A 16,493-nucleotide genomic window follows, 5' to 3' on the forward strand; every position below is an offset into this window, starting at 1 on the left:
AAAAAAGGAATGTCTTAAAAATTTTGTCAAGCCCTACTGAGGAAAAGAGCATAAAATCTGGCAAGTCAAGTGTAAAACTATAATTAGGCAGGCCGAAAAGAGAATTTGAAGAGCAACTAGCAAAAGTTGTTGAAATTCTTTTTTAGTGCATCAGAATCAGGAAGCCTGCCATAAAATCAGTGGGATACTGGGTGCTAAATGAGCACTCAGCTGCTCTGCAATGGCCTTGATTTCCTAACTGAATCATTTGCATCAGTCTTCACTGCAGAGCATGTGAGGATCTTTCCTACACCTGAGCCATTCTTTGTAGCTGGCAAATCTGAGGAAAAGTCCCAGATTAAGGTGTTGATAGAGGACGTTTTGGAACAAATTGTTAATTTAAACATTAATAAGTCACAGGGACAAGATAGTATTCACCCAATAATACTGAAGGAACTCCTATATGAAAAGCACAGAACTACTGACTGCAATATGTAACCTACCACTTAAATTGGCTTCTATACCAGATGACCGGGGATAGCTAATGTAACACCAATTTTTTAAAAAGGCTTCAGAGGCTTTCCTAGCAATTAGAGGCCAGTAACCCTAACTTCAGTACCAGGCAAATAGGATGAAACCTATAGTAAAGAACAGAATGATCAGACACACAGATGAACATGATTTGTTGGGGAAGAGTCAACATGGCTTTTGTAAAGAGAACTCGTGCCTCACCAATCTATTAGAATTCTCTGAGGGGGTCAACAAATGTGCCCAAGGGTGATCCAGTGGGTATAGTGTATTTGGAATTTTTAGAAAGACTTTGACATGGACAAAGGGTCTTAAGCAAAGTAAGCAGTCATAGCATAAGAGAGAAGGCCCTCTCATAGATCAGTAACTGGGTAAAAGACAGGAAACAGAGGGTAGGAATAAATGGTCAGTCTTATCACTAGAGAGATAAATAATGGGGTCCCCCAGGGATCTGTACTTGGGCCACTGTTGTTCAACATACTAATAAATGAACTGGAAACATAGGGAAACAGGGAGGTGGGAAAGGTTGCAGATGATGCCAAATTAATGAAGAGCGTTAAGTCCAAAGCAGACTGTGAATAGTCACAAAGGGTTCTCACAACATTGAGTGACTGGGCAACAAAATGGCAGATGAAATTCAATCTTGATAAATGGAAAGCAATGCCCATTTGAAAGCGTAATCCCAACTATAGGTGAAAAAGTGATGGGGTCTAAATTAGCTGTTGCCAGTCAAGAAACCTTGGAGTCATTTGTTGTTAGTTCTCTGAAAACATGCACTGTAGTGTGTGCAGTGGCAGTCAAAAAAGCCAACAAAGTGTTCTGAACTATTTGGAAGTGATAGGTGATAAGACAGATAATATCATAATGCCACTACTTAAATCCATGGTATGCTACACCTTAAATACTGTAATCAATTCTGGTCACCCCATCTTTTTAAAAAAAAAAAAAAAAAAAAAAGTTAAAGTAGGAAAAGGTGCAGAGGAGGACAACAAAGTGATTAAGGGTATGGAACAGCTTCCATATGAGGAGAGATGAAAGACTGGGATTGATCAACTTAGAAAAGAGACTAAGTGGGGGAGATGATGGATGTGTGGGGAAGAAAATGAATCAGGAAGGCCTGGTCTACTCTACAAACTTAGGTTGACAGAAGCCGTGTTAAGACAATGTAATAAGGTGTCTACACTACCGAGTCCCATCTGCTGACCTAAGTTGTCTGTAAAGTTGACTTCTGTACTCCACTTCTGCGAGAGGCATAGCACTTGATTTGGCATCCATGGGTTGACATGGGGATGGTGTAGACGCTGCGTTGTGTAATTTGAATGAATTGGCCTCCAGAAATTGTCCCACAGTGCTCCACTGTGACCCCTCTGGAGAGCACTTCCAACTCCACTGCACGGCAGCCAGGTACACAGGAAACAGCCCCATCCCTGTTAAAGCCCCAGGAACTTTTGAATGTTCATTTCCTGTTTGATCAGCATGGAGAGCTCACCAGCACAGCTGATCATGAAGACTCAATGCCTCAAACGAGCTCCAGCCTGGAGTATACAGGTGGTGGATCTTATTGCTGTGCAGGGAGAAGATTCTGTGCAGACACAGCTCTGATCCAGTAGAAGAAACACTGACACATGTGCCAAGATTGCTTGTGGAATGGGGGAGGAGGGCTACATCTGGGACTCGCAGCAGTTCTGTGTGAAAATAAAGGAGCTTCAGCAAGCGTACCAGAAGACAAGGGATGCAAACAGTTGTTCTGGTTCTGCTCCATAGACATGACACTTTTACGAGGAGCTGCATGCGATTCTTGGTGGCGCCCCCATCACTACCCCAAAACACAGCCTGAATACCTCCCTGGAGTCCCAGGCCACCTCAGGCAACAGTGTGGAGGACATTGTTGACGAGAAGGAGAATGGGAAGCAGGCAAATGGGATCTTCCGACAGCCAAGAACTGTTTTTAAACCTGGAGCTCATGCCTTCACAGGACCAGGTGGTGGCTGAGCATGATGCCGGGGAAGGCACTTCTGGTGGATACACATTTCCAAACTGTAAGGGTGTTACACGCCGCTGTTTTTTGTTTTAAACAAAAAAAGGAGGTATAGTGGGTATCTGCTTCCCGGTGGCCACTCCAGATATGCAGAGGGTGCTCCCCAAAAAAGACTCTTCATGTGCACAGAGATGGCCCGGGAATCCTCCAGGGAGATCTCTAGGAAGCTTTCATGGAGGTACTCTGCAATCCTTTGCAGAAGATTTCTGGGAAGGGCTGCCTTGTTTTTTCCACCATGGTAGGACACTTTCTCGCGCCACTCCAGTATTAACTCTGCTGGAATAATTGCAGCATAAGGACCAGGTCTGTACATAGACACTTGCAGCATCTGCTCCCTTGCTGTTCTGTGTTCCCCTGAGGAGATTGATATTCTACAGAGTCACCTAGGGGACACAGGGGAAGTTTTCAGTGCTGCTCCCCGTGTATTGCAAGCTGCACTCAAAAATGCAGTGTGGAGTTTGGAACGGGTCCCATATGAGGAGAGATTAAAGAGGCTAGGGCTTTTCAGCTTGGAAAAGCTAAGGGGGGATATGATAGAGGTATATAAAATTATAAGCGATGTGGAGAAAGTGAATAAGGAAAAGGTCCCACAATATAAGAACTAGGGGCCACCAAATGAAATTAATGGGCAGCAGGTTTAAAACAAATAAAAGGAAGTTCTTCTTCACACAGCGCACAGTCAACTTGTGGAACTCCTTGCCTGAGGAGGTTGTGAAGGCTAGGACTATAACAATGTTTAAAAGGGAACTGGATAAATTCATGGAGGTTAAGTCCATTAATGGCTATTAGCCAGGATGGGTAAGGAATGGTGTCCCTAGCCTCTGTTTGTCAGAGGGTGGAGATGGATGGCAGGAGAGAGATCACTTGATCATTACCTGTTAGCTTCATTCTCTCTGGGGCACCTGGCATTGGCCACTGTTGGTAGACGGGATACTGGGCTGGGTGGACCTTTGATCTGACCTAATTTGGCCATCCTTATTGTTCTTATTTGATTCTACATTTTCTTTCACATACAATGCCACTCCCTCCCCCCCGCATGACCTGTTCCGATATATTGTGTCCCAGTGATTGTCCTCACTCCACCAGGTTTCTGTGATGCCTCTTATATCAATACAGATGCTCCCCAGGTTACGCAATCCTGATTTACAGAAATCCAGACTTACGGAAAAAGGTCCATAAATCCTGTAAGCTTTTTTTTTTGCGTAATTGTCAGAGATACGTTCCCAACTTACGCAAAATTTGACTCACGCAAGGCATTCCGGAACGGAACGCTTGCATATGTCGGGAAGCTTCTGTATCCTCCTTTAATACAAGGCACTCTCGTTCACCCATCTTATTATTTAGACTTCTAGCATTTGTGTACAAGCACTTTAAAAACTTGTAGCCTGACCCAAAGTTGGGTAAATAGAATTGTATCTTGAGGATTAACAGGTTCTTGTCCCAAGATCAGGCCCGGTAAGATTGTTGTAAAGTTATCATATAATTTGGGAACTCCGATGTGCTCAGGTGCAACACTCACACTATGGGAACTCTTTCTAGATACATAAATATATGATTTATTAATAATTTAGCAAAAGATTATACACACACTTAAACTTAACAAAGCAGATAGAGATAATACAGAAAGTACGTTTGGACGTCCATACTTACACCCTTATCTTTCATACTTAACCATTCTCTTTCTCATCACCATCATCATCCTCCTCCTCTTCCCCCGTGGCCGTCATTCTGGCCCCTCCCAAGGTCTACATCTTTCCGACCTATCCGCTGCCCCTGGGATGTTACTTTTATACTAGGTTACGCTGATGCTGCCATATTCAATAGAGGTCCTTATTTGTATTTCCTCCCCTTAAGGTGTCCGTTTTCTATAGTTTATATATGATGTTACCCTATTAACATACATGTCAATTTGCTGTCATGGCAGCTTTGCATTCAGAGGTCCTGTCCGGAACTTTCCGGATGCTGGTGTTTTGTGTTGGGGTCACCTGTGTTCTGTGGGTGGCTGAGGTCAGTATTCTGGACAAAATCCCCCCCCTCCCCCCCTTGCATGCTGCTTCCAGTTCTGTATAACTTATGAGTTACTTAAGTTTATCTGTACCAAAGGTTACAGGCCTCAAGCCTCACACTATTTACTAAAGCCAAATCTTACAGGATAAAAGCCTGTAGGTTCCTTGTATTACTACTGAATATAATAAAGCAGGATAACAAAGCAATGAATATAATACAGGTAAGCTGGCCCACTGGGCTACAAACTTGTCACTGTTTATTTGTCTGCCCTTTTCTGATGTCAGATTCTTTTTTATGTTTTATTCTTTTTCATGCTTTATCCTCTTCCATCCTCTCCTCCTGACTAAAACCTAGCGAATTTCTGTCAATAGATTCTTCTCTAAGAGAAGTCTCTGTCCGATCCACGTGCTCCTCTGCAACAATCGGCTTTCCACCTTCTCTTAGTTTAAAAACTGCTCTGCAACCTTTTTAATGTTAAGTGCCAGCAGTCTGGATCCACTTTGGTTTAGGTGGAGCCCATCCTTCCTGTATAGGCTCCCCCATCCCAAAAGTTTCCCCAGTTCCTAATGAATCTAAACCCCTCCTCTATACACCATCATCTCATCCACGCATTGAGACTCTGAAGCTCTGCCTGCCTACCTGGCCCTGCGCCTGGAACTGGGAGCATTTCTGAGAATGCTACCATAGAGGTCCTGGATTGCAGTCTCTTTCCTAGCAGCCTAAATTTGGCCTCCAGGACCTCTCTTCTACCCTTCCCTATGTCATTGGTACCTACATGTACCACAACCACCGTCTCCTTCCCAGCACTACACATAAGTCTATCTCGATGCCTTGAGAGATCCTCAACCTTCGCACCAGGCAGGCAAGTCACCGTACTGTTCTCCCAGTCATCACAAATCCAGATATCTATGTTTCTAATGATTGAATCTCCTATTACTAACACCTGCCTTTTCCTAATCACTGGAGTTTCTTGGATGTCTTTCATCAGGCCCTGCTGATTTTAAGACCTCTTCAAAAATTATCACTAATGACTCAGAGATATCTTCCACCAGGTCCTTAATGAGCTTACTTTGCAGTTTGTTAGATATTAGGAAAAACTTTCTAACTGTAAGGATAGTTATGCTCTGGAATAGGCTTCCAAGGGATGTTGTGGATTCCACATCATTGGAAGTTTTAAAAAAACAGGTTGGACAAACACCTGTGAGGTATGGTCTAGGCTTGCTTGATCCTGTCATAGCACAGCGGGCTGGGCTTGATAACTTTGTGAGTTCCCTTGAGGCCTTCCTTTGTATTGTTCTATGCTTTCTTCCATGCTACTCCTTGCTCCCCATAAACATCCTGAGACCTATTTGGTTAGCCCCCTTCCCATCCCTCCGTCCAACTCCCCAGTTCCATGAAGCTTTCAAACACGTGACAGTGATTAGGTGGGTTGTGTGCTGAGACCACTGTCTATCAGGGTAACAAATGTCTTATTGTTTTCTTGTGCTCCCCCGTCACTGTTCATGGCCATTGCACCTGTATGCCCCTCTGTGGTCCAGCAAGGGCACCCACTCTCAGGCTGCCTAGATGTCACCTCTCTTGGGTGGAAACCTACATCTCTCTCCTGACTGGGGTATCTCCTGGCTGCACAGCTCCCTGCCTACCCTGTGAATTCCCCAACAAGACAGATCCTCTCAGCAGACCTGCTTTGCCTTCCTTCCTCAAAGGCTATGAACAGCATAACTACCCCAGTTAAGTTACCAGACTGCCCTTTCCCAGCAAACAATGATTCTCAAGGTAAAAGCATTACAGAAAGAACATATGAAAAACAATAACAGAACCTATACGCATGCTAATAAGCTTACCGGAGCTCACCTCAATCCCAACAAGGGCTCAGGCAGGTGAACAGACCTTCAGACCCCACCAAGAGTTTTTTCTGTGGTGGTTAGCTCAGAACAAGCATGCCTGTGCATCTGTAAGTCACCCTCTTATCCAGTTTGGGCGTCTGCCCCAGGGGCTGCTGTGGTGCCAGGCCAGAGAGCAGTTGCTCTTGGGCACAAGCGGCTCCAGCTGCAGATAGGGAAAAGGAGAGGCGAGGGTCCTCACAGTGCCGTATCCATGGAGCCAGGTCAGGAGGCACAGAATATGGAGGGGTGGGGAATGGACAGCGTGGGGCACATGGGGCTGCTGGGGAATCTCAAACTGGGGTTCAAGAGCTAGTGGGGGGAACAGACTGAGGTGAGGGCTGAAAGGGAGTGGGGGTGCATGGCCACATGGGGAGAGGGGGGCAGGGACACCTGAGTGAGGGGGTTGCTGAGTGGGAGGTGTGGGGCCACCTGGGGGCAGTGTGGAGAAGGGGTCAGGACACATGAGGACATGTGCAGATGTGTCTGACCGAGAGAGACTAGGGGTCAGCCAGGCTTTGCATGGGGGATGCTCCCTAACAATCCCTTTCAAACCCCACCCCCCCAGCCCAATAGCCTGTTCCATACTTGCCCCACCACACCAAAAAACCCTCGAGGTTCACACCCAGGCCCCTTCCCAGCATTTACTTTCCTCCTCCTCATCTCCATTACCGCTGACTCCCCCTCCCCCAGGCTTTTGCACTGCTTCTGTGGAATGCATGAAATACATTCCTGTATTGTGGTTTAAATGAATTCTTACTCAGAGCTCTGTATTAATATTCCTTGTAAGGAATGTATTTGTCAAAAAACATTTCCTGGATCTTATTTTTAGTCTGTATTGTTACAGACATACTTGCTGACAGGTATTTTGAAATAAATTACCAAAATAATTAAAAATGGCATGATTATATTGTATTATTTTGACAAATAAAATATGTAGAATTTTACAGAATTTTAAAATGTGGGCAGAAATTTTAATTTTTGGTGCAGAATTACCTCAGGAGTAGAACTTGTGTTCATGTAACAGGTGATCAGCAGCCAATGGTTTCTTCTCAGAGTGCAGCTGCCATAGGTTTTGAGTGGAGGTGAGAAGTTGCCTTCTCCTTCTCCCAAGTAGTTCCTTGTAATCCCATTTACCTTTGTTTAGCACATTGTTTCAAAGAGTCTTTTGAAGCTCATAAGACTTCCTAAGGCTTATGTTAGCCAGGTCTCCTCCCTGGAGACGTTAAAGACCATCCCATGGTAATACATACGCACTCATATTTTTAATAAAATGAAATCCAAGGATACTGAGAACTTAATTCAATAAGGGTTGACTTCAATAAGGATGGTCCAGGATATCACAGGAAACTGTGTGTGACACCTGTGTCTGTCTGTATCCATCTTTCTCTTCTCTTATTTGTAGGTTGTCAGATCTTTAATGCAGAGACCGGTTTTTGTTTGCAGAATGTCCAGCTGAATGGGATCCAAGTCCACGAATAGTGTTGTTAGGTGCTACGGGGACAGGAATATTAAATGATACTAATGGGGAGATTCTGGGCAGTGGGAGGGAGGGTGTTAGAGAGCGGGGAGAGAAAGCTTTGGGGCAAAGACCTCCTGTGTGCTGGGAGGACTGGGGGCAGTGGTAAGGGGTGGGGATGCCATGAAATAGCTGCTGTAGAGAGTTAGGATGCTGTGGAGGGCTGGACATAATGGAAACCAAGGACCTGGAAAGCTTGGTGCTGGTTAGAGTTAAGGTATCATGGGTGCTGGGTAGAGAGTGCTCCAGTAAATAAGGGTGCTTGCAAAGGGACCCATTTCTGGCAGGAGCTCTTGGGAATCAAGACTAAGAAACAACTGAGATAATGGGATGAGGGTTGGGGAGCAGATAATTTAGGGGAACTGGTAGGAAGGAGGGGTGTGGGCCATGGGAGGAGAGGAGAGAACCCAAGGAGAGATTTTTCCTTGGGTCCCTGGAGGTGTGGAAGGGTGAGAGCAGTTAGAGGAAGGAGCGTGGGGGGTCACAGTGATTGGCAGGGCTGCCTCTCTGTGCCCTTCCTCACCTCTCTGAGTGTCCCCCCTCAGCTGTCAGGTCTCAGGCCTTTCTCTCTCCTCCAGTGACTGTGGCCCTCTCTCTGTCAGTATGAAACAGTTCTAGGGGGACTTCCCCTCTGGCTGGAGTCTTCCCTTTCTGTGACATGGAGTTACCTGCTCTGGGTTTTAAGAGCCCTTTTGATCATGAGTGTCTGGTGTGTATGTTCCTAGTAGACATGGGCACAGCTAAATACCTCATAAGAAAAGAGCCCTGAACCTTGGGGCACCTGGGGAGCTGACCCCAGGATTTTACTGCTTTAGAATGGGCTGTGGTTAAAATAACAATTTTTTTGTGTGTGACAAAAGTCCCACAAATTCACCTGATCTCACTTGTTTTCCACGGATCTCCAGGACTCAGAGGAAAGAAAGCTCTTGATAGGCAGCTATACAGGTGAGTGATCATTAAACCAACTCAATGCCTGAAGAAAATAGCTGGAATTCCCAACAAAGACCTCGTGAGCTCTCTGTGTTCACGATTGTTCCCAGCAGGGGTCATATCCTCAGGGCAGCTATTGCTCAACCCATCCTGACTAACTCCTGGCAGTATATCTCCTTCCCCAAACTTCCTTCTCCTAGAGTGTTTGGATAGGAACTGGATGTAGAATTGCTCCTTTCCTCTCTTCCCCTTTAAGAAAGAGTTTGGTGAAATTCAGTCCCTGGTTTTTTTTTTTTCCATTTTCAGCTGTTTTTTTGGTCTTTTCCATTCCTGTTTCTGAGATTTTTCTTTCTCTGTCCTAGCAGGTGATGAGATGGTGAGAGAGATCATGGAGCAGAATCCTCAGCAGGAAGATGATGAAGTGGAACCACAAGGGTCTTTATTGCAAAGATGCAAAGGGAGTGTGTCCAGGACTTGTGAGCAGGGAAAAGCCTGTGAGAGTCAGCACAGGCCAGAGAAACAACAGGAAAATCAGCCAATGCAAAAAGCTGGTAAATCTGTTAATGATCAGGGAACTCACAAAGGCCACAAGGAAACCACGGCGCAGCAGAGAATCCCCATGGGAGAGAGAAATAACGCACGTGTTGAGTGTGGGAAAAAGTTCAGTAGGCGCTCGCGTCCTGTTACACATGAGAGAATCCATAAAGGGGAGAAACCCTATGAATGTTGTGAGTGCAGGAAAACCTTCACTCGGAGCTCAGCCTTAATTAACCATCAGAGGATCCACACAGGGGAGAAACCCTATGAATGCTGTGAGTGCGGGAAAACCTTTGCTTGGAGCTCAGTCCTCATTAGCCATCAGAGGATCCACACAGGGGAGAAACCCTATGAATGCCGTGAGTGCGGGAAAACCTTCACTGAGCGCTCGAGCCTCATTGACCATCAGCGAATCCACACAGGGGAGAAACCCTATGAATGCTGTGAGTGTGGGAAAACCTTCTCTCAGAGCTCAACCCTTACTAACCATCAAAGGATCCACACAGGGGAGAAACCCTATGAATGCCGGGAGTGCGGGAAAACCTTCACTCGGAGCTCAGCCTTAATTAGCCATCAGAGGATCCATACGGGGGAGAAACCCTACGAATGCAGTGAGTGTGGGAAAACCTTCGCTTGGAGCTCAGTCCTCATTAACCATCAGAGGATCCACACAGGGGAGAAACCCTATGAATGCAGTGAGTGCGGGAAAACCTTCACTGAGCGCTCATCCCTTATTAAGCATCAGAGGATCCACACAGGGGAAAGGCCCTGTGCATGCTGTGAGTGCGGGAAAACTTTCACTGAGCGCTCAACCCTTATTAAGCATCAGAGGATCCATACAGGGGAAAGGCCCTATGAATGCTGTGAGTGTGGGAAAACCTTCCCTCAGCGCTCAGCCCTTATTGGCCATCAGAGGATCCACACTGGGGACAAACCCTATGAATGTTGTGAGTGCAGGAAAACCTTCCTTCAGCACTCACACCTTATTAGGCATCAGAAGATCCACACAGGGGAGAAATCCTGCAAGAGAGAGAAACGCCATAAAAACCTTGTCTAGAACTGAGGAAAGATTTTGTTTTCCTTTTGCTAATTCTCACACAGTGAGCTTAAAGGAAGCATTGTGTCCCCATGGTCTTTCAATTCCCCCAGCTGAGTCATCTGCTTTTCCCTTTTGTAGCTCACCCTCCCCTGGGGTGAATCCCACCATCTTTTTCAGCAACTCCTTTGTCCTATGCCATGGAAGTGTGTGTCCCTCCAACTGCAATGTCCCTCAGTCCCAGGTTGGGGAACCAGGCGTGACCTCAGCTAGGTACATGGAGGCGTATGTGGGCCTTGACTCCACTAGGATTTTCCATGGAGTTAGCTAGCTTCAATAAGCTATCCTAATGTAAAAACACAAGTATTTTTTCAATTAAAAAATACCCCATATATGGTGGCCAAGATAATTTATCTTCTCCACTTTCTACACCTCTACCTGTCATGTCTTATGATTCAGTGTTCTCAGCCCTCTGTTTGGGAATCACATTTTACTTTCTTGGATCATAAAACAGTATTTTTGAAACTGAGATGACAGTGTCACAGACTTGCAAGGGGAATTTGAATGGATGTCAAACACAGCATGATCGCTGGGAGTTGAAATCCCAGTTTCCAACTGTTGGGAAAGCCTCTTCTAGGATTTTTCCTACTGAGATGACATTGTTTGGAGATGGAGAGTTTGTTTTGTTTAGTTTTCCATTATGATGCTAGAACTTTTGAAAATAAAGCTAGGGCTGGTCAAGCAAATAAAAAAAATAATTATGATTAATTCTGCAATTAGTTGCACTGTAAGTAAATAGTATTATAATAATAGGTGATATATCCATCTCCTAGAACTGGAAGGGACCTTGCAATGTCATCAAGTCCAGCCCCCTGCCTTCACTAGCAGGACCAAGTATTGATTTTTGCCCCAGATCCCTAAGTGGCCCCCTCAAGGATTGAACTCACAACCCTGGGTTTAGCAGGCCACTGCTCAAATCACTGAGCTATCCCTCCTTCCAGACTACTCTATTAGTCTTTAAAATATTCTTGGATGTTTTCTACATTTTGGACTATATTGAGTTCAATTACCACACAGAATACGAAGTGTACATTGCTCACTTTATATTATTTTTATTACAAATAATTTGTAATATTTACAAATAGCTCAGGGATAGCTATGTGGTACCCCCTACCCCAACCCCTCACCCCCTAAACCCAACCCCTCCAGCCTGGATGTAGGTATCTGTGCCCCCACGACCCCCTAAACCCCCCTGGAATCCCTACAGCCAGGACATTGTATCTGTGCCCCCCACAAATGCCCTAAACCCCCAGGGATCCCTCCAGCCTGGGCGTAGGTATCTTGGCCCCCCTCAACCCCCAATCCCCTCAGGACCCCTATAGCCTGGACGTAGGTATCTGTGCCCGATCCGACTTCCTAAGCACCCCAGCGACCCCTCCAGTCTGCACGTAGGTATCTGTGACCCCCAGAAACCCCCTAAGCCACCCCGGTACCCCTCCAGCCTGGATGTAGGTATCTGTGCCCCCCACAACCCCCTAAGCCCCCCAGGACCCCTCCAGCCTGGACGTAGGTATCTGTGCCCCCCACAACCCTCTAAGCACACCAGAGACCCCTACAGCCTGGATGTAGGTATCTGTGCCCCCCATGACCCCCTGGGACCTCTACAGCGTGGGGGTTTCTGGGGGTCACAGATACCTACATGCAGACTGGAGGGGTCCCAGGGGCTTAGGGAGTTTATGGGGGGCAGAGATACCTACGTCCAGGCTGTAGGGCTCCTGGGGGGGGGCTATGGGGTTCGTGGGGGTCACAGATACCTACGTGCAGACTGGAGGGGTCCCAGGGGCTTAGGGGGTTCGTGGGGGTCACAGATACCTACGTGCAGACTGGAGGGGTCCGGGGGGCTTAGGGGGTTTATTTGGGGCACAGATACCAACGTCCAGGCTGTAGAAGTCCCTGTAGGGCTTATGGGCTTCAGGGGGTGCACAGATACCTTTCTCCTGGGGGGGGCTTAGGGGGTTGTGGGTGGCACAGATACCTATGTCAAGGCTAAAGGGGTCCTGGGGCAGCTTAGGGGGTTCGTGGGGGGCACAGTGGCCTATGTCCCGGCTGGAGGGGCCACGGGGGGGTCTTAGGTGGGTTGCGGGGCGGCTCAGATACCTATGTCTATGCTGTAGGGGTCCTGGTGGGGAATAGGTCATTCGTTTGGGGCACATTACCTATGTCCAGGCTGTAGGGGTCCCGGGGGGCTTAGGGGGTCGTGGGGGACACAGATACGTAGGTCCAGGCTGGAGGGGTTGCTGCAGGAATGGGGGGTTCCTAGGGAGCACAGATACCTACGTCCGGGCTATAGGGTTCCTGGGGGGCATTAGGGGGTCCTGGCGGGGGGGCACAGATACCTATCCAGGCTGGAGGAGTCCCGGGGGGGCTTAGGCGGTTTGTGGGGACCACAGATACCTACGTTAAGGCTGTCGGGGTCCCGAGGGGGATGCAGGGTTCGTGGGGGGGGCACAAACACCTACATCCAGGCTGGAGGAGTCCCGGGGGGGCTTAGGCGGTTTGTGGGGACCACAGATACCTACGTTAAGGCTGGAGGGGTCCCCAGGCACTTAGGGGGTTTGTGGGGGGCACAGATATCTATGTCCATACTATAGGGGGCCCGAGGGGGATTAAGGGGTTAGTGGGGGTGCACAGATCCATTAATCCAGGCTGTAGGGTCCCAGGGGGGGCTCAGATACTACATCCAAGCTGGAGTGGTGCCGGGGGGGTCTTAGGTGGGTTGCGGGGGGGCACAGATACCTACGTCTATGCTGTAGGGGTCCTGGTGGGGAATAGGTCATTCGTTTGGGGCACATTACCTATATCCAGGCTGGAGTGGTCCCAGGGCGGCTTCGGGGGTTTGTGGGAGGCACAGATACCTACGTCCGGGCTGGAGGGGTCCCGGGCGGGATTAGGGGAGGTGAGAGGAATTGGGGGGAAGGTAGCGCAGCCTGGGGCAAAGGACGCTGGGCTCTGCAGCTGTCTCCTAGCAGCCGCCGCCGCCCCCGCTGCAGGAGAATCACACTGCGGCTGGCAGCCTCCGGAGCCCCAGGTGAGACGGGGGAAGGAATTGGGGGTGACGTGGCTCAGGGGAGGAATTGGGGTGACGTGGCTCGTGGGAGGAATCGGGGGTGACGTGGCTCGTGGGGGAGGAATTGGGTGACGAGGCGGGGAGGAATTGGGGGTGACGAGGCTCGTGGGGAGGAATTGGGGTGATGAGGCAGGGGAGGAATCGGGGTGACGCGCTCGTGGGGAGGAAATGGGGGTGACGAGGAGGGGAAGGAATCGGGGATGACGTGGCTCGTGGGAAGAGGAATTGGGGGTGACGAGGTGGAGGAAGGAATTGGGGTGACGAGGTGGAGGAAGGAATCGGGTGACGTGGCTCGTGGGGAGGAATCGGGGTGACGAGGCTCGGGGAGGAATCGGGGTGACGAGGCTCGTGGGGAGGAATCGGGGTGACGTGGCTCGTGGGGAGAGGAATTGGGTGACGAGGCGGGGAGGAATCGGGGTGACGGCTCGTGGGGAGGAATTGGGGTGACGAGGCGGAGGGAAGGAATCGGGGATGACGTGGCTCGTGGGAAGAGGAATTGGGGTGACGAGGTGGAGGAAGGAATCGGGGTGACGAGGTGGAGGAAGGAATCGGGGTGACGAGGCTCGTGGGAGGAATCGGGGTGACGAGGCTCGTGGGAGAGAAATTGGGTGACGAGGCGGGGAGGAATCGGGGTGACGAGGCGGGGAGGAATTGGGGGTGACGAGGCTCGTGGGGGAGGAATCGGGGTGACGAGGCAGGGGAGGAATCGGGGTGACGCTGGTGGGGAGGAATCGGGGTGACGTGGCTCGTGGGGAGGAATCGGGGTGACGTGGCTCGTGGGGAGGAATTGGGTGACGAGGCGGGGAGGAATTGGGGGTGACGTGGCTCGTGGGGAAGGAATCGGGTGTGACGAGGCGGGGAGGAATCGGGGTGACGTGGCGGGAGGAATCGGGGGTGACGAGGCGGGGGAGGAATTGGGGGTGACGTGGCTCGTGGGGAGGAATTGGGGGTGACGTGGCTCGTGGGGGTGGAATCGGGGTGACGAGGAGGGGAGGAATTGGGGGTGACGAGGCGGGGAGGAATCGGGGGTCACGTGGCTCGTGGGGAGGAATCGGGGTGATGTGGCTCGTGGGGAGGAATCGGGGTGACGAGGCGGGGAGGAATCGGGAGGTGACGTGGCTCAAGCGGGAGGAATTGGGGGTGACGTGGCTCGTGGGGAGGAATCGGGGGTGACGTGGCTCGTGGGGAGGAATCGGGGTGACGTGGCTCGCGGGAGGAATTGGGGGTGACGTGGCTCGTGGGGTGGAATCGGGTGTGACGAGGAGGGGGAAGGAATGGGGGTGATGAGGTGGGGAGAGGAATCGGGGGTGACGAGGCTCGTGGGGGAAGGAATCGGGGATGACATGGCTCGTGGGGAAGGAATCGGGGTGACGTGGCTCGTCGGGGTGGAATCGGGGTGACGAGGCGGGGAGGAATTGGGGGTGACGTGGCTCGTCGGGAGGAATCGGGGTGACGAGGCATGAGGGAAGGAATCGGGGGTGACGAGGCTCGTGGGGAGGAATCGGGGTGACGAGGCGTGAGGGAAGGAATTGGGGGTGACGAGGCGTGAGGGAAGGAATCGGGGGGTGATGAGGCTCGTAGGGGAAGGAATCGGGGGATGACGTGGCTCGTGGGAAGAGGAATTGGGGGGTGACGAGGTGGAGGGGAAGGAATTGGGGGTGACGAGGTGGAGGGGAAGGAATCGGGGGTGACGTGGCTCGTGGGGAGGAATCGGGGTGACAAGGCTCGTGGGGAGGAATCGGGGTGACGAGGCTCGTGGGGAGAGAAATTGGGGTGACGAGGCGGGGAGGAATCGGGGTGACGAGGCGGGGGAGGAATTGGGGGGTGAAGAGGCTCGTCGGGGGAGGAATAGGGTGAAGAGGCGGGGAGGAATTGGGGGTGACGTGGCTCGTGGGGAAGGAATCGGGTGTGACGAGGCGGGGAGGAATCGGGGTGACGCTATGCGGGAGGAATCGGGGTGACGAGGCGGGGAGGAATTGGGGGTGACGTGGCTCGTGGGAGGAATTGGGGTGACGTGGCTCGTGGGGTGGAATCGGGGTGACGTGGCTCGTGGGGTGGAATCGGGTGTGACGAGGAGGGGAGGAATTGGGGGTGACGAGGCGGGGGAAGAATCGGGGTCACGTGGCTCGTGGGGAGGAATCGGGGGTGATGTGGCTCGTGGGGAGGAATCGGGGTGACGAGGCGGGGAGGAATCGGAGGTGACGTGGCTCAGCGGGAGGAATCGGGGTGACGTGGCTCGTGGGGAGGAATCGGGGTGACGTGGCTCGGCGGGAGGAATTGGGGTGACGTGGCTCGTGGGGTGGAATCGGGGTGTGACGAGGAGGGGAAGGAATTGGGGGTGATGAGGTGGGAGAGGAATCGGGGGTGACGAGGCTCGTGGGGAAGGAATCGGGGATGACGTGGCTCGTGGGAAGGAATCGGGGGTGACGTGGCTCGTGGGGGTGGAATCGGGGTGACGAGGCGGGGAGGAATTGGGGGTGACGTGGCGGGAGGAATCGGGGTGACGTGGCGGGGAGGAATTGGGGTGACGTGGCTCGTGCGGGGAGGAATTGGGGGTGACGTGGCTCGTGGGGTGGAATCGGGTGTGACGAGGAGGGGGAGGAATTGGGGGTGATGAGGTGGGAGAGGAATCGGGGTGACGAGAGGCTCGTGGGGAAGGAATCGGGGATGACGTGGCTCGTGGGGAGAAGGAATCGGGGGGTGACGTGGCTCGTGCGGTGGAATCGGGGTGATGAGGCGGGGAGGAATTGGGGGTGACGTGGCTCGTGGGGAGGAATCGGGGTGACGAGGCGTGAGGGAAGGAATCGGGGTGACGAGGCTCGTGGGGAGGAATTGGGGGTGACGAGGCGGGGAGGAATTGGGGGTGACGTGGCTGTTGGGGGAGAGTATAGGGGTTCGTGGGGAGGAAT

General features: G+C 50.8%; 2 protein-coding genes across 2 annotated transcripts in view; both read left to right on the top strand.

Annotated features, from left to right (window-relative positions):
• LOC120381427 (zinc finger protein 883-like) overlaps positions 1-16,493 on the top strand; it is a 244,231-nt gene that overhangs the window by 60,602 nt on the left and 167,136 nt on the right. The gene's annotated exons all lie outside the window — the stretch shown is intronic.
• Positions 8,666-16,493, top strand: part of LOC120381398 (zinc finger protein 436-like) — a 35,994-nt gene continuing 28,166 nt past the window's right edge. Inside the window, exons 1-2 of the mRNA XM_039499590.1 lie at positions 8,666-8,899; positions 9,250-10,472. Coding sequence (XP_039355524.1) covers positions 9,258-10,472 — 1,215 coding nt within the window. The 5' untranslated portion in view covers positions 8,666-8,899; positions 9,250-9,257. The remainder of the gene's footprint in view (positions 8,900-9,249; positions 10,473-16,493) is intronic.

The sequence above is a fragment of the Mauremys reevesii genome, linkage group 14 (genome assembly GCF_016161935.1).
Source record: "Mauremys reevesii isolate NIE-2019 linkage group 14, ASM1616193v1, whole genome shotgun sequence".
Lineage (NCBI taxonomy): Eukaryota > Metazoa > Chordata > Testudines > Geoemydidae > Mauremys > Mauremys reevesii.